The sequence below is a fragment of the Squalius cephalus genome (genome assembly GCF_949319135.1).
Source record: "Squalius cephalus genome assembly, chromosome: 9".
NCBI lineage: Eukaryota > Metazoa > Chordata > Actinopteri > Cypriniformes > Leuciscidae > Squalius > Squalius cephalus.
This window is the reverse complement of record NC_137130.1, coordinates 44,518,961-44,544,200: the sequence shown is the minus strand read 5'-3', so window position 1 is coordinate 44,544,200 and position 25,240 is coordinate 44,518,961. Positions and strand designations below refer to the sequence as shown.

Genomic DNA, 25,240 nt, shown 5'->3' with positions numbered 1-25,240 from the left:
AATGCCTCAAAGTGTCCTCCTTTTAGGTGTTCTGGAAATGGCCACCCTAGGGGTCTCTGGAATATATTGATATGATGTTGTATTATGTTGAATATCAAAGTATTTGAGAGAGTTCTAGAGTAAAAAGAGTCCAATTAGACCCCAGATTTGACACAGAAGTGCCCTGGCGAGTGATGTGGTTGTTACTGGTTTTATTTTTTATAAGTTAATACTTATTATTAATTACTTATTATATATTGGATGTGTATTTCAGAAATATTCAGTTTTCATTATAACCTATACGCTAAGTGAATGAAAATCACTGTGAATTCAATTTGAATTCATTAACATTTATTATTCATTAATATGCTAAAACTAATGTGAGAGTTGTCATGATTTAAATATGTTTATATTCATATGCCTGTATATAAATATAAATACCAGATGAATGTCTTTGACAGGACTGTGTGACCGGTCATTTTGCTGTGTTTTGAATCATGTGTAGAGGTTTGATGGAAGTCCAGAAGAGCAATGAACATATTTCAAAGCATCATCAATATATGAAACCTTGGACACTAAAAAACTGCATTAAATGTAAATCAGTTCAAATGTAGTTCAGTGTCCTTCTTCAGAGAAATATATCATTCTACCACAGGTAATGGGTGTAAGAGAAATGATAGAGCAATAAAACATAAAACAACCCTATAAATAACCGACCCAAAGGTAGAGTTCACAACATCACTGTGAACAGGTGATTGAATGTGTGTTCAGGTGATTAGCACAATATCATGTCATTTCTAAACATTTTAACATGATTGTTAATAATAATAGAACAAAAAAGTTCTATAATCAGTATAATCAATGTAATTCAATGCTATTATTTCAGGATGTCAGCCTGTCGTATGGTGAAGAAGCTGACAGAAAATGATATTGATATACATCTTTAACTGCGAGTCCACCTGAGACACAGAACCGCTGAACTATGAAGAACTATGAAGTGTTTCTCTCCTGTTCTGGAACCAGTTCTCCCAGTACAGGACACACTCTGTGTGAGAGCCCGAGCCGACAGGGGGCGCTCTTCTCAAACATGATCACAGACGCTGTAAAGCTCCTAATGCTGCCGCACGGAAGGACCACCTTTTTATTTCTCGGAATGTATGTCAATAGAGGAGAGACTTATGCTGAATAAACTGATCATATCTGAAATTATCATAGCGGAATCAACAGATAAACTTCAACATGCTTATATATATATATATATATATATATATATATATATATATATATATATATATATATATATACACAGTATAAAACAGTTTTATTAATCTCATCCCAAAATGTCTTTCAAATCCCTTCACTGATATTTTTGTTTAGTACCTGTTTATAATATTTATCTTATTTTCCACATTTATATCTCTTTACACAATGAATGTTCTGTATTGTCTATTTTAATAGACCTACTTAAATACCATAGTGAAATGAGGTGATCCACTGGAGGCAAGTTGTAAATTAGAACCCCAGTGCAGTTTATTGTAAACAAAACATGAAACAAAACAATGCCGTGGCATGAACATGAACTTACTCAACAGCAGTTACAGGAAATAATACTTGACAAAGACACATGGCAAACAAGAGGGCTTAAATGCACACAAGACTAATGACTAGACAAGGGACACCTGTGAACAATGAACCAATGACAACATGACACATGGGAACACATGGCAGGATCACATGACTTACAAGGGTCACATGACACAGAAACATGACAAGAACAAACCCAAAATCGTGACACATACATGTTTTGTATATGTTTTGTAAATACCGTAAATGCCCAAAAATCATGTAAATAAAGCTTTGATTCTATATGACTCTATTAGGTGGCCATTAATGAATCAATTGAACATGTTGCACTATATTATTTATTTATGATTTACTATATTAATAATTTCGATTCAATTCAATAATTACATTTTCGATGGCCCCACAAAAAAAAGTAATAAATGAATGAAATAGTTTGTTAGAATTGAAATAGAATAGTTGTTTTTGACCCATGTGTTCTTGTACTGTAAATACGGTTATGACACAACATTTTAGATACCAGTGAAATTGAACAATTCTCGATTACAATTTTGATTCCACAGCTAAAACAATTTCAAAGATTATTAAAGACAAGTAAACAATACAATAAGAACAAATACTTAAACTACAAGCAATAGCACAAGTAAATAAATGCAATAGAACAGAGGTTTAGGGACATCGTTCGCTGGTAAAGTGCGGTGGAGGTCTTTTACACTGGTACTGGTTCTACTGGTGTCCTGCTGGAGTTCTGATTCAAGATTACCAACAATCAGTCCAGACGGGTCGGAAATATACACACTTTTAATTACCTTATGGAAGATGGATTTATGATGTACTCGCTTATTAAAATTGAAACTTCTGTCATTAATTACTCAATGTAACCCGAAAGACCTTCGCTCATCTTCGGAACACAAATGAAGATATTGTTGATGAAATCTGATGCCGTCGTGATGCTCTCGTGAACGCGCCTCAAGACTGACTCAGAAGAGAAGAAATGACTGAATAAAGTCAATATTTTGTTTTTTTTTGGCACACAAAAGTATTCTCGTAACTTCATAACATTAAGGTTGAACCAATGTAGTCACATGGACTATTTTAACGATGTCATTACTAACTTTTTGGGCCTTCAAAGTGTTAATTAAATATCTGTAAATGGAGCCCGCTCTGAGCCATCAGATTTCATCAGAAATATCTTCATTTGTGTTCTGAAGATGAACGAAAGTCTTATGGTGAATAATTGTGACAGAATTGATATTTTTGGGTGAACAAACCCTTTAATCAATACATTTATGGTCAATTTCATGTAGGTCATTCCTACGAAGTAGAGAGAAAAAAAGGAGTGACACAAAAGTTCCGGGAACATAATGTCTACCATGAACAGAAGTTTGCTAAACGTAGAAGAGTTCACAGCTGTCCACAGTCTGAGACGGTGATGGCTTTAGTGGGTTTGCCGTCCTTAGTGCCCAGCTCTGCTATTCTCTTCACCACATCCATGCCTTCTTTGACGAAGCCGAAAGCCACGTGCTTGAAGTCCAGGTGTTCTGCTTTCTTGAGTGTGATGAAGAACTGCGAGCTGTTGGTGTCTCTGCCGCGGTTGGCCATGGACAGCAGTCCCGGACCCGTGTGCCTCACGTCGAAGTTCTCGTCCTCAAACTTCCCTCCGTAGATGGACCGTCCTCCCGTCCCGTCCCCGCTGGTGATGTCGCCTCCCTGAGAGAACACAGAAGATAATTCACCTTTACTGGTGTTTGAACACTGGTGTGTGTTAATAACCAGACTAAACAATCTCCTTTACTGGTGTTTGAACACTGGTGTGTGTTGATAACCAGACTAAACAATCACCTTTACTGGTGTTTCAACACTGGTGTGTGTTAATAACAGACCAAACAATCACCTTTACTGGTGTTTCAACACTGGTGTGTGTTAATAACCAGACTAAACAATCACCTTTACTGGTGTTTCAACACTGGTGTGTGTTAATAACAGACCAAACAATCACCTTTACTGGTGTTTCAACACTGGTGTGTGTTCATAACAGACCAAACAATCACCTTTACTGGTGTTTCAACACTGGTGTGTGTTAATAACCAGACTAAACAATCACCTTTACTGGTGTTTCAACACTGGTGTGTGTTAATAACCAGACTAAACAATCTCCTTTACTGGTGTTTCAACACTGGTGTGTGTTCATAACCAGACTAAACAATCACCTTTACTGGTGTTTCAACACTGGTGTGTGTTAATAACCAGACTAAACAATCACCTTTACTGGTGTTTCAACACTGGTGTGTGTTAATAACCAGACTAAACAATCACCTTTACTGGTGTTTCAACACTGGTGTGTGTTCATAACAGAACAAACAATCACCTTTACTGGTGTTTCAACACTGGTGTGTGTTAATAACCAGACTAAACAATCTCCTTTACTGGTGTTTCAACACTGGTGTGTGTTAATAACCAGAACAAACAATCACCTTTACTGGTGTTTCAACACTAGTGTGTGTTAATAACCAGACCAAACAATCACCTTTACTGGTGTGTCAACACTGGTGTGTGTTAATAACCAGACTAAACAATCACCTTTACTGGTGTTTCAACACTGGTGTGTGTTAATAACCAGACCAAACAATCACCTTTACTGGTGTTTCAACACTGGTGTGTGTTAATAACAGACCAAACAATCACCTTTACTGGTGTTTCAACACTGGTGTGTGTTAATATCAGACCAAACAATCACCTTTACTGGTGTTTCAACACTGGTGTGTGTTAATAACAGACCAAACAATCTCCTTTACTGGTGTTTCAACACTGGTGTGTGTTCATAACCAGACCAAACAATCACCTTTACTGGTGTTTCAACACTGGTGTGTGTTAATAACCAGACCAAACAATCACCTTTACTGGTGTTTCAACACTGGTGTGTGTTAATATCAGACCAAACAATCACCTTTACTGGTGTTTCAACACTGGTGTGTGTTAATAACAGACCAAACAATCTCCTTTACTGGTGTTTCAACACTGGTGTGTGTTCATAACCAGACCAAACAATCACCTTTACTGGTGTTTCAACACTGGTGTGTGTTAATAACCAGACCAAACAATCACCTTTACTGGTGTTTCAACACTGGTGTGTGTTAATAACCAGACCAAACAATCACCATTACTGGTGTTTCAACACTGGTGTGTGTTAATAACCAGACTAAACAATCACCTTTACTGGTGTTTCAACACTGGTGTGTGTTAATAACAGACCAAACAATCACCTTTACTGGTGTTTGAACACTGGTGTGTGTTAATATCAGACCAAACAATCACCTTTACTGGTGTGTGAACACTGATGTGTGTTAATAACCAGACTAAACAATCACCTTTACTGGTGTTTGAACACTGGTGTGTGTTAATAACAGACCAAACAATCACCTTTACTGGTGTTTCAACACTGGTGTGTGTTAATAACCAGACCAAACAATCACCTTTACTGGTGTTTCAACACTGGTGTGTGTTAATAACCAGACCAAACAATCACCTTTACTGGTGTTTCAACACTGGTGTGTGTTAATAACCAGACCAAACAATCACCTTTACTGGTGTGTCAACACTGGTGTGTGTTAATAACCAGACCAAACAATCACCTTTACTGGTGTTTCAACACTGGTGTGTGTTAATAACCAGACCAAACAATCACCTTTACTGGTGTTTCAACACTGGTGTGTGTTAATAACCAGACTAAACAATCACCTTTACTGGTGTTTCAACACTGATGTGTGTTAATAACCAGACTAAACAATCACCTTTACTGGTGTGTCAACACTGGTGTGTGTTAATAACCAGACCAAACAATCACCTTTACTGGTGTTTGAACACTGGTGTGTGTTAATAACAGACCAAACAATCACCTTTACTGGTGTTTCAACACTGGTGTGTGTTAATAACCAGACTAAACAATCACCTTTACTGGTGTTTCAACACTGGTGTGTGTTAATAACCAGACCAAACAATCACCTTTACTGGTGTTTCAACACTGGTGTGTGTTAATAACCAGACTAAACAATCACCTTTACTGGTGTTTCAACACTGATGTGTGTTAATAACCAGACTAAACAATCACCTTTACTGGTGTTTGAACACTGGTGTGTGTTAATAACAGACCAAACAATCACCTTTACTGGTGTTTCAACACTGGTGTGTGTTAATAACCAGACCAAACAATCACCTTTACTGGTGTGTCAACACTGGTGTGTGTTAATAACCAGACCAAACAATCACCTTTACTGGTGTTTCAACACTGGTGTGTGTTAATAACCAGACCAAACAATCACCTTTACTGGTGTTTCAACACTGGTGTGTGTTAATAACCAGACTAAACAATCACCTTTACTGGTGTTTCAACACTGATGTGTGTTAATAACCAGACTAAACAATCACCTTTACTGGTGTTTGAACACTGGTGTGTGTTAATAACAGACCAAACAATCACCTTTACTGGTGTTTCAACACTGGTGTGTGTTAATAACCAGACCAAACAATCACCTTTACTGGTGTGTCAACACTGGTGTGTGTTAATAACCAGACCAAACAATCACCTTTACTGGTGTTTCAACACTGGTGTGTGTTAATAACCAGACCAAACAATCACCTTTACTGGTGTTTCAACACTGGTGTGTGTTCATAACCAGACCAAACAATCACCTTTACTGGTGTTTCAACACTGGTGTGTGTTAATAACCAGACCAAACAATCTCCTTTACTGGTGTTTCAACACTGGTGTGTGTTAATAACAGACCAAACAATCACCTTTACTGGTGTTTCAACACTGGTGTGTGTTAATAACCAGACTAAACAATCACCTTTACTGGTGTTTCAACACTGATGTGTGTTAACAGTCAGACCAAACAATCACCTTTACTGGTGTGTCAACACTGGTGTGTGTTAATAACAGACCAAACAATCTCCTTTACTGGTGTTTCAACACTGGTGTGTGTTAATAACCAGACTAAACAATCACCTTTACTGGTGTTTGAACACTGGTGTGTGTTAATAACAGACCAAACAATCACCTTTACTGGTGTTTCAACACTGGTGTGTGTTAATAACCAGACCAAACAATCACCTTTACTGGTGTTTCAACACTGGTGTGTGTTAATAACAGACCAAACAATCTCCTTTACTGGTGTTTCAACACTGGTGTGTGTTAATAACCAGACTAAACAATCACCTTTACTGGTGTTTGAACACTGGTGTGTGTTAATAACAGACCAAACAATCACCTTTACTGGTGTTTCAACACTGGTGTGTGTTAATAACCAGACCAAACAATCACCTTTACTGGTGTGTCAACACTGGTGTGTGTTAATAACCAGACCAAACAATCACCTTTACTGGTGTTTCAACACTGGTGTGTGTTAATAACCAGACCAAACAATCACCTTTACTGGTGTTTCAACACTGGTGTGTGTTAATAACAGACCAAACAATCACCTTTACTGGTGTTTCAACACTAGTGTGTGTTCATAACAGACCAAACAATCACCTTTACTGGTGTTTCAACACTGGTGTGTGTTCATAACAGACCAAACAATCACCTTTACTGGTGTTTCAACACTGGTGTGTGTTAATAACCAGACCAAACAATCACCTTTACTGGTGTTTCAACACTGGTGTGTGTTCATAACAGAACAAACAATCACCTTTACTGGTGTTTCAACACTGGTGTGTGTTCATAACCAGACCAAACAATCACCTTTACTGGTGTTTGAACACTGGTGTGTGTTAATAACCAGACTAAACAATCACCTTTACTGGTGTTTCAACACTGGTGTGTGTTAATAACCAGACCAAACAATCACCTTTACTGGTGTGTCAACACTGGTGTGTGTTAATAACCAGACCAAACAATCACCTTTACTGGTGTTTCAACACTGGTGTGTGTTAATAACCAGACCAAACAATCACCTTTACTGGTGTTTCAACACTGGTGTGTGTTCATAACAGACCAAACAATCACCTTTACTGGTGTTTCAACACTGGTGTGTGTTAATAACCAGACCAAACAATCACCTTTACTGGTGTTTCAACACTGGTGTGTGTTCATAACAGAACAAACAATCACCTTTACTGGTGTTTCAACACTGGTGTGTGTTCATAACCAGACCAAACAATCACCTTTACTGGTGTTTCAACACTGGTGTGTGTTAATAACCAGACCAAACAATCACCTTTACTGGTGTTTCAACACTGGTGTGTGTTCATAACAGAACAAACAATCACCTTTACTGGTGTTTCAACACTGGTGTGTGTTAATAACCAGACTAAACAATCACCTTTACTGGTGTTTCAACACTGGTGTGTGTTCATAACAGAACAAACAATCACCTTTACTGGTGTTTCAACACTGGTGTGTGTTAATAACCAGACTAAACAATCACCTTTACTGGTGTTTCAACACTGGTGTGTGTTAATAACCAGACTAAACAATCACCTTTACTGGTGTTTCAACACTGGTGTGTGTTAATAACAGACCAAACAATCACCTTTACTGGTGTTTCAACACTGGTGTGTGTTAATAACCAGACTAAACAATCACCTTTACTGGTGTTTCAACACTGATGTGTGTTAATAACCAGACTAAACAATCACCTTTACTGGTGTTTGAACACTGGTGTGTGTTAATAACAGACCAAACAATCACCTTTACTGGTGTTTCAACACTGGTGTGTGTTAATAACCAGACTAAACAATCACCTTTACTGGTGTTTCAACACTGGTGTGTGTTAATAACCAGACCAAACAATCACCTTTACTGGTGTGTCAACACTGGTGTGTGTTAATAACCAGACCAAACAATCACCTTTACTGGTGTTTCAACACTGGTGTGTGTTAATAACCAGACCAAACAATCACCTTTACTGGTGTTTCAACACTGGTGTGTGTTCATAACCAGACCAAACAATCACCTTTACTGGTGTTTCAACACTGGTGTGTGTTAATAACCAGACTAAACAATCACCTTTACTGGTGTTTCAACACTGGTGTGTGTTAATAACAGACCAAACAATCACCTTTACTGGTGTTTCAACACTGGTGTGTGTTAATAACCAGACCAAACAATCACCTTTACTGGTGTTTCAACACTGGTGTGTGTTCATAACAGACCAAACAATCACCTTTACTGGTGTTTCAACACTGGTGTGTGTTCATAACCAGACCAAACAATCACCTTTACTGGTGTTTCAACACTGGTGTGTGTTAATAACCAGACCAAACAATCACCTTTACTGGTGTTTCAACACTGGTGTGTGTTCATAACAGAACAAACAATCACCTTTACTGGTGTTTCAACACTGGTGTGTGTTAATAACCAGACTAAACAATCACCTTTACTGGTGTTTCAACACTGGTGTGTGTTCATAACAGAACAAACAATCACCTTTACTGGTGTTTCAACACTGGTGTGTGTTAATAACCAGACCAAACAATCACCTTTACTGGTGTTTCAACACTGGTGTGTGTTCATAACAGAACAAACAATCACCTTTACTGGTGTTTCAACACTGGTGTGTGTTCATAACCAGACCAAACAATCACCTTTACTGGTGTTTCAACACTGGTGTGTGTTAATAACCAGACCAAACAATCACCTTTACTGGTGTTTCAACACTGGTGTGTGTTCATAACAGAACAAACAATCACCTTTACTGGTGTTTCAACACTGGTGTGTGTTAATAACCAGACTAAACAATCACCTTTACTGGTGTTTCAACACTGGTGTGTGTTCATAACAGAACAAACAATCACCTTTACTGGTGTTTCAACACTGGTGTGTGTTAATAACCAGACTAAACAATCACCTTTACTGGTGTTTCAACACTGATGTGTGTTAATAACCAGACTAAACAATCACCTTTACTGGTGTTTCAACACTGGTGTGTGTTAATAACCAGACTAAACAATCACCTTTACTGGTGTTTCAACACTGGTGTGTGTTAATAACCAGACTAAACAATCACCTTTACTGGTGTTTCAACACTGGTGTGTGTTAATAACCAGACTAAACAATCACCTTTACTGGTGTTTCAACACTGGTGTGTGTTAATAACAGACCAAACAATCACCTTTACTGGTGTTTCAACACTGGTGTGTGTTAATAACCAGACTAAACAATCACCTTTACTGGTGTTTCAACACTGATGTGTGTTAATAACCAGACTAAACAATCACCTTTACTGGTGTTTGAACACTGGTGTGTGTTAATAACAGACCAAACAATCACCTTTACTGGTGTTTCAACACTGGTGTGTGTTAATAACCAGACTAAACAATCACCTTTACTGGTGTTTCAACACTGGTGTGTGTTAATAACCAGACCAAACAATCACCTTTACTGGTGTGTCAACACTGGTGTGTGTTAATAACCAGACCAAACAATCACCTTTACTGGTGTTTCAACACTGGTGTGTGTTAATAACCAGACCAAACAATCACCTTTACTGGTGTTTCAACACTGGTGTGTGTTCATAACAGACCAAACAATCACCTTTACTGGTGTTTCAACACTGGTGTGTGTTAATAACCAGACCAAACAATCACCTTTACTGGTGTTTCAACACTGGTGTGTGTTCATAACAGAACAAACAATCACCTTTACTGGTGTTTCAACACTGGTGTGTGTTCATAACCAGACCAAACAATCTCCTTTACTGGTGTTTCAACACTGGTGTGTGTTAATAACCAGACCAAACAATCACCTTTACTGGTGTTTCAACACTGGTGTGTGTTCATAACAGAACAAACAATCACCTTTACTGGTGTTTCAACACTGGTGTGTGTTAATAACCAGACTAAACAATCACCTTTACTGGTGTTTCAACACTGGTGTGTGTTCATAACAGAACAAACAATCACCTTTACTGGTGTTTCAACACTGGTGTGTGTTAATAACCAGACCAAACAATCACCTTTACTGGTGTTTCAACACTGGTGTGTGTTCATAACAGACCAAACAATCACCTTTACTGGTGTTTCAACACTGGTGTGTGTTAATAACAGACCAAACAATCACCTTTACTGGTGTTTCAACACTGGTGTGTGTTAATAACCAGACTAAACAATCACCTTTACTGGTGTTTCAACACTGGTGTGTGTTAATAACCAGACCAAACAATCACCTTTACTGGTGTTTCAACACTGGTGTGTGTTCATAACAGACTAAACAATCACCTTTACTGGTGTTTCAACACTGGTGTGTGTTCATAACAGACCAAACAATCTCCTTTACTGGTGTTTCAACACTGGTGTGTGTTAATAACAGACCAAACAATCTCCTTTACTGGTGTTTCAACACTGGTGTGTGTTCATAACAGACCAAACAATCTCCTTTACTGGTGTTTCAACACTGGTGTGTGTTCATAACAGACCAAACAATCTCCTTTACTGGTGTTTCAACACTGGTGTGTGTTAATAACCAGACTAAACAATCTCCTTTACTGGTGTTTCAACACTGGTGTGTGTTCATAACAGACCAAACAATCTCCTTTACTGGTGTTTCAACACTGGTGTGTGTTAATAACAGACCAAACAATCTCCTTTACTGGTGTTTCAACACTGGTGTGTGTTCATAACCAGACCAAACAATCACCTTTACTGGTGTTTCAACACTGGTGTGTGTTAATAACAGACCAAACAATCACCTTTACTGGTGTTTCAACACTGGTGTGTGTTAATAACAGACCAAACAATCTCCTTTACTGGTGTTTCAACACTGGTGTGTGTTAATAACCAGACCAAACAATCACCTTTACTGGTGTTTCAACACTGGTGTGTGTTAATAACAGACCAAACAATCACCTTTACTGGTGTTTCAACACTGGTGTGTGTTAATAACAGACCAAACAATCTCCTTTACTGGTGTTTCAACACTGGTGTGTGTTCATAACCAGACCAAACAATCACCTTTACTGGTGTTTCAACACTGGTGTGTGTTAATAACAGACCAAACAATCACCATTACTGGTGTTTCAACACTGGTGTGTGTTAATAACCAGACTAAACAATCACCTTTACTGGTGTTTCAACACTGGTGTGTGTTAATAACAGACCAAACAATCACCTTTACTGGTGTTTGAACACTGGTGTGTGTTAATAACCAGACCAAACAATCACCTTTACTGGTGTTTCAACACTGGTGTGTGTTCATAACCAGACCAAACAATCACCTTTACTGGTGTTTCAACACTGGTGTGTGTTAATAACAGACCAAACAATCACCTTTACTGGTGTTTCAACACTGGTGTGTGTTAATAACCAGACTAAACAATCACCTTTACTGGTGTTTCAACACTGGTGTGTGTTCATAACAGACCAAACAATCACCTTTACTGGTGTTTCAACACTGGTGTGTGTTAATAACCAGACCAAACAATCACCTTTACTGGTGTTTCAACACTGGTGTGTGTTAATAACCAGACCAAACAATCACCTTTACTGGTGTTTCAACAATGGTGTGTGTTAATAACAGACCAAACAATCTCCTTTACTGGTGTTTCAACACTGGTGTGTGTTAATAACAGACCAAACAATCACCTTTACTGGTGTTTCAACACTGGTGTGTGTTAATAACAGACCAAACAATCACCTTTACTGGTGTTTCAACACTGGTGTGTGTTAATAACCAGACTAAACAATCTCCTTTACTGGTGTTTCAACACTGGTGTGTGTTAATAACCAGACCAAACAATCACCTTTACTGGTGTTTCAACACTGGTGTGTGTTAATAACCAGACTAAACAATCTCCTTTACTGGTGTTTCAACACTGGTGTGTGTTAATAACCAGACCAAACAATCACCTTTACTGGTGTTTGAACACTGGTGTGTGTTAATAACCAGACCAAACAATCACCTTTACTGGTGTTTCAACACTGGTGTGTGTTAATAACCAGACTAAACAATCACCTTTACTGGTGTTTCAACACTGGTGTGTGTTCATAACCAGACCAAACAATCACCTTTACTGGTGTTTCAACACTGGTGTGTGTTAATAACCAGACCAAACAATCACCTTTACTGGTGTTTCAACACTGGTGTGTGTTAATAACCAGACCAAACAATCACCTTTACTGGTGTTTCAACACTGGTGTGTGTTAATAACCAGACTAAACAATCACCTTTACTGGTGTTTCAACACTGGTGTGTGTTCATAACAGACCAAACAATCACCTTTACTGGTGTTTCAACACTGGTGTGTGTTAATAACAGACCAAACAATCACCTTTACTGGTGTTTCAACACTGGTGTGTGTTAATAACAGACTAAACAATCTCCTTTACTGGTGTTTCAACACTGGTGTGTGTTAATAACCAGACCAAACAATCACCTTTACTGGTGTTTCAACACTGGTGTGTGTTAATAACCAGACTAAACAATCACCTTTACTGGTGTTTCAACACTGGTGTGTGTTCATAACAGACCAAACAATCACCTTTACTGGTGTTTCAACACTGGTGTGTGTTAATAACCAGACCAAACAATCACCTTTACTGGTGTTTCAACACTGGTGTGTGTTAATAACCAGACCAAACAATCACCTTTACTGGTGTTTCAACACTGGTGTGTGTTAACAGTCAGACCAAACAATCTCCTTTACTGGTGTTTCAACACTGGTGTGTGTTAATAACCAGACCAAACAATCACCTTTACTGGTGTTTGAACACTGGTGTGTGTTAATAACCAGACCAAACAATCACCTTTACTGGTGTTTCAACACTGGTGTGTGTTAATAACCAGACCAAACAATCATCTTTACTGGTGTTTCAACACTGGTGTGTGTTCATAACAGACCAAACAATCACCTTTACTGGTGTTTCAACACTGGTGTGTGTTAATAACCAGACCAAACAATCACCTTTACTGGTGTTTCAACACTGGTGTGTGTTCATAACCAGACCAAACAATCACCTTTACTGGTGTTTCAACACTGGTGTGTGTTAATAACCAGACCAAACAATCACCTTTACTGGTGTTTCAACACTGGTGTGTGTTCATAACCAGACCAAACAATCACCTTTACTGGTGTTTCAACACTGGTGTGTGTTAATAACCAGACCAAACAATCACCTTTACTGGTGTTTCAACACTGGTGTGTGTTAATAACAGACCAAACAATCACCTTTACTGGTGTTTCAACACTGGTGTGTGTTCATAACAGACCAAACAATCACCTTTACTGGTGTTTCAACACTGGTGTGTGTTCATAACAGACCAAACAATCACCTTTACTGGTGTTTCAACACTGGTGTGTGTTCATAACCAGACCAAACAATCACCTTTACTGGTGTTTCAACACTGGTGTGTGTTAATAACCAGACCAAACAATCACCTTTACTGGTGTTTCAACACTGGTGTGTGTTAATAACCAGACCAAACAATCACCTTTACTGGTGTTTCAACACTGGTGTGTGTTCATAACAGACCAAACAATCACCTTTACTGGTGTTTCAACACTGGTGTGTGTTCATAACAGACCAAACAATCACCTTTACTGGTGTTTCAACACTGGTGTGTGTTAATAACAGACTAAACAATCTCCTTTACTGGTGTTTCAACACTGGTGTGTGTTCATAACAGACCAAACAATCTCCTTTACTGGTGTTTCAACACTGGTGTGTGTTCATAACCAGACCAAACAATCACCTTTACTGGTGTTTCAACACTGGTGTGTGTTCATAACCAGACCAAACAATCACCTTTACTGGTGTTTCAACACTGGTGTGTGTTCATAACCAGACCAAACAATCACCTTTACTGGTGTTTCAACACTGGTGTGTGTTAATAACCAGACCAAACAATCACCTTTACTGGTGTTTCAACACTGGTGTGTGTTCATAACCAGACCAAACAATCACCTTTACTGGTGTTTCAACACTGGTGTGTGTTAATAACAGACCAAACAATCACCTTTACTGGTGTTTCAACACTGGTGTGTGTTAATAACCAGACTAAACAATCACCTTTACTGGTGTTTCAACACTGGTGTGTGTTAATAACCAGACCAAACAATCACCTTTACTGGTGTTTCAACACTGGTGTGTGTTAATAACCAGACTAAACAATCACCTTTACTGGTGTTTCAACACTGGTGTGTGTTAATAACAGACCAAACAATCACCTTTACTGGTGTTTCAACACTGGTGTGTGTTCATAACAGACCAAACAATCACCTTTACTGGTGTTTCGACACTGGTGTGTGTTAATAACCAGACCAAACAATCACCTTTACTGGTGTTTCAACACTGGTGTGTGTTAATAACCAGACCAAACAATCACCTTTACTGGTGTTTGAACACTGGTGTGTGTTAATAACCAGACCAAACAATCACCTTTACTGGTGTTTGAACACTGGTGTGTGTTAATAACCAGACCAAACAATCACCTTTACTGGTGTTTCAACACTGGTGTGTGTTCATAACCAGACCAAACAATCACCTTTACTGGTGTTTCAACACTGGTGTGTGTTAATAACCAGACCAAACAATCACATTTACTGGTGTTTCAACACTGGTGTGTGTTAATAACCAGACTAAACAATCACCTTTACTGGTGTTTCAACACTGGTGTGTGTTAATAACCAGACTAAACAATCACCTTTACTGGTGTTTCAACACTGGTGTGTGTTGATAACCAGACTAAACAATCACCTTTACTGGTGTTTCAACACTGGTGTGTGTTAATAACCAGACTAAACAATCACCTTTACTGGTGTTTCAACACTGGTGTGTGTTAATAACCAGACTAAACAATCACCTTTACTGGTGTTTCAACACTGGTGTGTGTTAATAACCAGACTAAACAATCACCTTTACTGGTGTTTCAACACTGGTGTGTGTTCATAACAGACCAAACAATCACCTTTACTGGTGTTTCAACACTGGTGTGTGTTAATAACAGACCAAACAATCACCTTTACTGGTGTTTCAACACTGGTGTGTGTTAATAACCAGACCAAACAATCACCTTTACTGGTGTTTCAACACTGGTGTGTGTTAATAACCAGACCAAACAATCACCTTTACTGGTGTTTCAACACTGGTGTGTGTTAACAGTCAGACCAAACAATCACCTTTACTGGTGTTTGAACACTGGTGTGTGTTAATAACCAGACCAAACAATCACCTTTACTGGTGTTTCAACACTGGTGTGTGTTAATAACCAGACCAAACAATCTCCTTTACTGGTGTTTCAACACTGGTGTGTGTTAATAACCAGACCAAACAATCTCCTTTACTGGTGTTTCAACACTGGTGTGTGTTAATAACCAGACCAAACAATCACCTTTACTGGTGTTTCAACACTGGTGTGTGTTAATAACAGACCAAACAATCTCCTTTACTGGTGTTTCAACACTGGTGTGTGTTAATAACCAGACCAAACAATCTCCTTTACTGGTGTTTCAACACTGGTGTGTGTTAATAACCAGACCAAACAATCACCTTTACTGGTGTTTCAACACTGGTGTGTGTTAATAACCAGACCAAACAATCTCCTTTACTGGTGTTTCAACACTGGTGTGTGTTAATAACCAGACCAAACAATCTCCTTTACTGGTGTTTGAACACTGGTGTGTGTTAATAACCAGAACAAACAATCACCTTTACTGGTGTTTCAACACTGGTGTGTGTTCATAACCAGACCAAACAATCACCTTTACTGGTGTTTCAACACTGGTGTGTGTTAATAACCAGACTAAACAATCACCTTTACTGGTGTTTCAACACTGGTGTGTGTTCATAACAGACCAAACAATCACCTTTACTGGTGTTTCAACACTGGTGTGTGTTCATAACAGACCAAACAATCACCTTTACTGGTGTTTCAACACTGGTGTGTGTTAATAACAGACCAAACAATCACCTTTACTGGTGTTTCAACACTGGTGTGTGTTAATAACCAGACTAAACAATCACCTTTACTGGTGTTTCAACACTGGTGTGTGTTAATAACCAGACTAAACAATCACCTTTACTGGTGTTTCAACACTGGTGTGTGTTCATAACAGACCAAACAATCACCTTTACTGGTGTTTCAACACTGGTGTGTGTTAATAACAGACCAAACAATCACCTTTACTGGTGTTTCAACACTGGTGTGTGTTAATAACCAGACCAAACAATCACCTTTACTGGTGTTTCAACACTGGTGTGTGTTAATAACCAGACCAAACAATCACCTTTACTGGTGTTTCAACACTGGTGTGTGTTAATAACAGACCAAACAATCACCTTTACTGGTGTTTCAACACTGGTGTGTGTTCATAACCAGACCAAACAATCACCTTTACTGGTGTTTCAACACTGGTGTGTGTTAATAACCAGACCAAACAATCACCTTTACTGGTGTTTCAACACTGGTGTGTGTTAATAACCAGACCAAACAATCACCTTTACTGGTGTTTCAACACTGGTGTGTGTTCATAACAGACCAAACAATCACCTTTACTGGTGTTTCAACACTGGTGTGTGTTCATAACAGACCAAACAATCACCTTTACTGGTGTTTCAACACTGGTGTGTGTTAATAACAGACTAAACAATCTCCTTTACTGGTGTTTCAACACTGGTGTGTGTTCATAACAGACCAAACAATCTCCTTTACTGGTGTTTCAACACTGGTGTGTGTTCATAACCAGACCAAACAATCACCTTTACTGGTGTTTCAACACTGGTGTGTGTTCATAACCAGACCAAACAATCACCTTTACTGGTGTTTCAACACTGGTGTGTGTTAATAACCAGAACAAACAATCTCCTTTACTGGTGTTTCAACACTGGTGTGTGTTCATAACAGACCAAACAATCTCCTTTACTGGTGTTTCAACACTGGTGTGTGTTAATAACCAGACCAAACAATCACCTTTACTGGTGTTTCAACACTGGTGTGTGTTCATAACCAGACCAAACAATCACCTTTACTGGTGTTTCAACACTGGTGTGTGTTAATAACCAGACTAAACAATCACCTTTACTGGTGTTTCAACACTGGTGTGTGTTAATAACCAGACCAAACAATCACCTTTACTGGTGTTTCAACACTGGTGTGTGTTAATAACCAGACTAAACAATCACCTTTACTGGTGTTTCAACACTGGTGTGTGTTAATAACAGACCAAACAATCACCTTTACTGGTGTTTCAACACTGGTGTGTGTTCATAACAGACCAAACAATCACCTTTACTGGTGTTTCGACACTGGTGTGTGTTAATAACCAGACCAAACAATCACCTTTACTGGTGTTTCGACACTGGTGTGTGTTAATAACCAGACCAAACAATCACCTTTACTGGTGTTTGAACACTGGTGTGTGTTAATAACCAGACCAAACAATCACCTTTACTGGTGTTTCAACACTGGTGTGTGTTAATAACCAGACCAAACAATCACCTTTACTGGTGTTTCAACACTGGTGTGTGTTCATAACCAGACCAAACAATCACCTTTACTGGTGTTTCAACACTGGTGTGTGTTAATAACCAGACCAAACAATCACATTTACTGGTGTTTCAACACTGGTGTGTGTTAATAACCAGACTAAACAATCACCTTTACTGGTGTTTCAACACTGGTGTGTGTTAATAACAGACCAAACAATCACCTTTACTGGTGTTTCAACACTGGTGTGTGTTAATAACAGACCAAACAATCACCTTTACTGGTGTTTCAACACTGGTGTGTGTTAATAACCAGACTAAACAATCACCTTTACTGGTGTTTCAACACTGGTGTGTGTTGATAACCAGACTAAACAATCACCTTTACTGGTGTTTCAACACTGGTGTGTGTTCATAACAGACCAAACAATCACCTTTACTGGTGTTTCAACACTGGTGTGTGTTAATAACAGACCAAACAATCACCTTTACTGGTGTTTCAACACTGGTGTGTGTTAATAACCAGACCAAACAATCACCTTTACTGGTGTTTCAACACTGGTGTGTGTTAATAACCAGACCAAACAATCACCTTTACTGGTGTTTCAACACTGGTGTGTGTTAACAGTCAGACCAAACAATCACCTTTACTGGTGTTTGAACACTGGTGTGTGTTAATAACCAGACCAAACAATCACCTTTACTGGTGTTTCAACACTGGTGTGTGTTAACAGTCAGACCAAACAATCACCTTTACTGGTGTTTCAACACTGGTGTGTGTTAATAACAGACCAAACAATCTCCTTTACTGGTGTTTCAACACTGGTGTGTGTTAATAACCAGACCAAACAATCACCTTTACTGGTGTTTCAACACTGGTGTGTGTTAACAACCAGACTAAACAATCACCTTTACTGGTGTTTCAACACTGGTGTGTGTTCATAACCAGACCAAACAATCACCTTTACTGGTGTTTCAACACTGGTGTGTGTTAATAACCAGACTAAACAATCACCTTTACTGGTGTTTCAACACTGGTGTGTGTTAACAACCAGACTAAACAATCACCTTTACTGGTGTTTCAACACTGGTGTGTGTTAACAACCAGACTAAACAATCACCTTTACTGGTGTTTCAACACTGGTGTGTGTAATAACCAGAACAAACAATCACCTTTACTGGTGTGTCAACACTGGTGTGTGTTAATAACCAGAACAAACAATCACCTTTACTGGTGTTTCAACACTGGTGTGTGTTAATAACCAGACCAAACAATCACCTTTACTGGTGTTTCAACACTGGTGTGTGTTAATAACAGACCAAACAATCACCTTTACTGGTGTTTCAACACTGGTGTGTGTTCATAACAGACCAAACAATCACCTTTACTGGTGTTTCAACACTGGTGTGTGTTAATAACAGAACAAACAATCACCTTTACTGGTGTTTCAACACTGGTGTGTGTTAATAACCAGACCAAACAATCACCTTTACTGGTGTTTCAACACTGGTGTGTGTTAATAACAGACCAAACAATCACCTTTACTGGTGTTTCAACACTGGTGTGTGTTCATAACAGAACAAACAATCACCTTTACTGGTGTTTCAACACTGGTGTGTGTTAATAACCAGACTAAACAATCACCTTTACTGGTGTTTCAACACTGGTGTGTGTTCATAACAGACCAAACAATCACCTTTACTGGTGTTTCAACACTGGTGTGTGTTAATAACAGACCAAACAATCACCTTTACTGGTGTTTCAACACTGGTGTGTGTTAATAACCAGACCAAACAATCTCCTTTACTGGTGTTTCAACACTGGTGTGTGTTAATAACCAGACTAAACAATCACCTTTACTGGTGTTTCAACACTGGTGTGTGTTAACAACCAGACTAAACAATCACCTTTACTGGTGTTTCAACACTGGTGTGTGTTAATAACAGACCAAACAATCACCTTTACTGGTGTTTCAACACTGGTGTGTGTTCATAACAGACCAAACAATCACCTTTACTGGTGTTTCAACACTGGTGTGTGTTAATAACCAGACTAAACAATCACCTTTACTGGTGTTTCAACACTGGTGTGTGTTAACAACCAGACTAAACAATCACCTTTACTGGTGTTTCAACACTGGTGTGTGTTAACAACCAGACTAAACAATCACCTTTACTGGTGTTTCAACACTGGTGTGTGTTAATAACAGACCAAACAATCACCTTTACTGGTGTTTCAACACTGGTGTGTGTTAATAACCAGAACAAACAATCACCTTTACTGGTGTGTCAACACTGGTGTGTGTTAATAACCAGAACAAACAATCACCTTTACTGGTGTTTCAACACTGGTGTGTGTTCATAACAGACCAAACAATCTCCTTTACTGGTGTTTCAACACTGGTGTGTGTTAATAACCAGAACAAACAATCACCTTTACTGGTGTTTCAACACTGGTGTGTGTTAATAACCAGACTAAACAATCACCTTTACTGGTGTTTCAACACTGGTGTGTGTTCATAACCAGACTAAACAATCACCTTTACTGGTGTTTCAACACTGGTGTGTGTTAATAACCAGAACAAACAATCACCTTTACTGGTGTTTCAACACTAGTGTGTGTTAATAACAGACCAAACAATCTCCTTTACTGGTGTGTCAACACTGGTGTGTGTTCATAACAGACCAAACAATCACCTTTACTGGTGTTTCAACACTGGTGTGTGTTCATAACAGACCAAACAATCACCTTTACTGGTGTTTCAACACTGGTGTGTGTTAATAACCAGACTAAACAATCACCTTTACTGGTGTTTCAACACTGGTGTGTGTTAATAACAGACCAAACAATCTCCTTTACTGGTGTTTGAACACTGGTGTGTGTTAATAACCAGAACAAACAATCTCCTTTACTGGTGTTTCAACACTGGTGTGTGTTAATAACAGACCAAACAATCTCCTTTACTGGTGTTTCAACACTGGTGTGTGTTAATAACAGACCAAACAATCTCCTTTACTGGTGTTTCAACACTGGTGTGTGTTAATAACAGACCAAACAATCACCTTTACTGGTGTTTCAACACTGGTGTGTGTTAATAACAGACCAAACAATCACCTTTACTGGTGTGTGAACACTGATGTGTGTTAATAACCAGACTAAACAATCACCTTTACTGGTGTTTCAACACTGGTGTGTGTTAATAACCAGACTAAACAATCACCTTTACTGGTGTTTCAACACTGGTGTGTGTTAATAACCAGACCAAACAATCACCTTTACTGGTGTTTCAACACTGGTGTGTGTTAATAACCAGACTAAACAATCACCTTTACTGGTGTTTCAACACTGGTGTGTGTTAATAACCAGACCAAACAATCACCTTTACTGGTGTTTCAACACTGGTGTGTGTTAATAACCAGACCAAACAATCACCTTTACTGGTGTTTCAACACTGGTGTGTGTTAATAACCAGACTAAACAATCACCTTTACTGGTGTTTCAACACTGGTGTGTGTTAATAACCAGACTAAACAATCACCTTTACTGGTGTTTCAACACTGGTGTGTGTTAATAACAGACCAAACAATCACCTTTACTGGTGTTTCAACACTGGTGTGTGTTAATAACAGACCAAACAATCACCTTTACTGGTGTTTCAACACTGGTGTGTGTTAATAACCAGACCAAACAATCACCTTTACTGGTGTTTCAACACTGGTGTGTGTTAATAACCAGAACAAACAATCACCTTTACTGGTGTGTCAACACTGGTGTGTGTTAATAACCAGAACAAACAATCACCTTTACTGGTGTTTCAACACTAGTGTGTGTTAATAACAGAACAAACAATCTCCTTTACTGGTGTGTCAACACTGGTGTGTGTTAATAACCAGACCAAACAATCACCTTTACTGGTGTTTCAACACTGGTGTGTGTTAATAACAGACCAAACAATCTCCTTTACTGGTGTTTCAACACTGGTGTGTGTTAATAACAGACCAAACAATCTCCTTTACTGGTGTTTCAACACTGGTGTGTGTTAATAACAGACCAAACAATCTCCTTTACTGGTGTTTCAACACTGGTGTGTGTTAATAACAGACCAAACAATCACCTTTACTGGTGTTTCAACACTGGTGTGTGTTAATAACAGACCAAACAATCACCTTTACTGGTGTTTCAACACTGGTGTGTGTTAATAACAGACCAAACAATCACCTTTACTGGTGTTTCAACACTGGTGTGTGTTCATAACAGAACAAACAATCACCTTTACTGGTGTTTCAACACTGGTGTGTGTTAATAACCAGACCAAACAATCTCCTTTACTGGTGTTTCAACACTGGTGTGTGTTCATAACAGACCAAACAATCTCCTTTACTGGTGTTTCAACACTGGTGTGTGTTCATAACAGACCAAACAATCACCTTTACTGGTGTTTCAACACTGGTGTGTGTTAATAACAGACCAAACAATCACCTTTACTGGTGTTTCAACACTGGTGTGTGTTAATAACAGACCAAACAATCTCCTTTACTGGTTTTTCAACACTGGTGTGTGTTAATAACCAGACCAAACAATCTCCTTTACTGGTGTTTCAACACTGGTGTGTGTTAATAACAGACCAAACAATCTCCTTTACTGGTGTTTCAACACTGGTGTGTGTTAATAACCAGACCAAACAATCACCTTTACTGGTGTTTCAACACTGGTGTGTGTTCATAACAGACCAAACAATCACCTTTACTGGTTTTTCAACACTGGTGTGTGTTAATAACAGACCAAACAATCTCCTTTACTGGTGTTTCAACACTGGTGTGTGTTAATAACAGACCAAACAATCTCCTTTACTGGTGTTTCAACACTGGTGTGTGTTAATAACAGACCAAACAATCACCTTTACTGGTGTTTCAACACTGGTGTGTGTTAATAACCAGAACAAACAATCACCTTTACTGGTGTTTCAACACTGGTGTGTGTTAATAACAGACCAAACAATCTCCTTTACTGGTGTTTCAACACTGGTGTGTGTTCATAACAGACCAAACAATCACCTTTACTGGTGTTTCAACACTGGTGTGTGTTAATAACAGACCAAACAATCACCTTTACTGGTGTTTCAACACTGGTGTGTGTTAATAACCAGACCAAACAATCACCTTTACTGGTGTTTCAACACTGGTGTGTGTTAATAACCAGACCAAACAATCACCTTTACTGGTGTTTCAACACTGGTGTGTGTTAATAACCAGACCAAACAATCTCCTTTACTGGTGTTTCAACACTGGTGTGTGTTAATAACAGACCAAACAATCTCCTTTACTGGTGTTTCAACACTGGTGTGTGTTAATAACCAGACCAAACAATCACCTTTACTGGTGTTTCAACACTGGTGTGTGTTCATAACAGACCAAACAATCACCTTTACTGGTTTTTCAACACTGGTGTGTGTTAATAACAGACCAAACAATCTCCTTTACTGGTGTTTCAACACTGGTGTGTGTTAATAACAGACCAAACAATCTCCTTTACTGGTGTTTCAACACTGGTGTGTGTTAATAACAGACCAAACAAACACCTTTACTGGTGTTTCAACACTGGTGTGTGTTAATAACCAGAACAAACAATCACCTTTACTGGTGTTTCAACACTGGTGTGTGTTAATAACAGACCAAACAATCTCCTTTACTGGTGTTTCAACACTGGTGTGTGTTCATAACAGACCAAACAATCACCTTTACTGGTGTTTCAACACTGGTGTGTGTTAATAACAGACCAAACAATCTCCTTTACTGGTGTTTCAACACTGGTGTGTGTTCATAACCAGACTAAACAACAGGCTCGACGAATGGTTTCTGCAGGGGCATGGCAGGCCCCTCAGAAGAGACCCGCCCCGTTCTTACCAGAACTGCATGAAGAGCTGACTAAATCCTGGAAGGCGCCATTTTCGGCCAGGCTGAAAACCTCAGTTTCTTCGACGCTCTCCGTCGTGGACGGCACTCAGGAAAAGGGTTACCAGCATCTTCCCCCCATTGAGGAAGCTGTATACGCGCACCTTTCATGGATGGCAGTCGAAGGCATCCCACCCATCTAAAGCCTGCCGAAATACCTCTGCTCTCACCAGTCACGCCTACGCCGCCGCCGGTCAAGCTGCTTCAGCGCTCCACACTATGGCTGTGCTTCAAGTGTTTCAGGCCAACCTTCTCTGCACTTTGGATGAGGCTGGCCCGGACCCAGAGGCCTTCAAAGACATGCGCAGCGCCACTAACATGGCCCTGCGAGCAACAAAGACCACCGCTCAGGCGATTGGAAGGAACATGGCTGTTCTAACTGTAATGGAGCGTCATCTGTGGCTGATGCTGATGGATATGAAGGACACGGATAAGTCCACCTTCTTGGATTCTCCGATCTCATCGACCGGCCTGTTCGGTCCATCAGTGAAGGGCTTTGCTGAGCACTTTAACGAGGCACAGAAAGCGTCACAAGCAATGCGACACTTTCTCCCAAAGCACTTTAAGAAACCTCTGCCTTCACAGACTTCTAAGCCACCGCCTTCAGCTTTTCAACCTCGCCCAGCGGCTGAAGCTCGCCACCACTCACGCTTATCTAACCGTCGCAGACCACCTCCGCCGCCTAAGCCCTCCTGACCACAAGGGGAAAACGACGATGGTTAAGTCCCACCGCGGCCGGACCACCATCGAAGCGCGTGCGCACACTTCTCTCAGTTCCCTCATCTCAGGCGACAGGAGATGTAAATATTCCAGCACACAAGCCTGTTCTAGCACACGCACGCCTGCACACAAAACGCTGTTTTTACGGTGACACAAACAAAACTCAAAAAGAGCAAATTGTCTGTTGTTTCTCCGGCTCACGCCAACTGTGCTTTAAATGTAGGATATGTGCCCACTACATAGTGCTCACCCCTACTCATAAACACTGCCCACTCAGTGTCACAAACACACTCAGGACTCCCCTTTTCCCCCCACCCACCCGCTCACGCGGTGGGTGCCACATATGTAGACCAGGTGCCCACAACAGCTACTTGGGTTCTTCCCTGCATACTTCCTACTAGGCTCACTAATGTGTTGGCCTGGGGTAATTATTACTTTACTCTTCTTATAAGCCCGGGCACGTGCCCTGGGTTGCTGGTTGAGAAAGTTGTGAGCATGCACAGTGTTTTACATTGGGTTCCCGTAGCACAAGCTATGTTACGCAATACGAGAGTACTCTCGAAAGGGAACGTCTCAGCTACTAGCGTAACCT

At 39.5% G+C, this 25,240-nt stretch overlaps 1 protein-coding gene across 1 annotated transcript in view; it reads right to left on the bottom strand.

Moving 5' to 3' along the window:
- Window positions 1-1,492: 1,492 nt before the first annotated feature.
- Window positions 1,493-25,240, bottom strand: part of LOC307163972 (E3 SUMO-protein ligase RanBP2-like) — a 57,998-nt gene continuing 34,250 nt past the window's right edge. Inside the window, 2 exon segments of the mRNA XM_079880319.1 lie at window positions 1,493-3,270; window positions 24,369-24,434. Of these exon segments, the coding sequence (XP_079736445.1) occupies window positions 2,965-3,270; window positions 24,369-24,434 (372 nt within the window). The 3' untranslated portion in view covers window positions 1,493-2,964.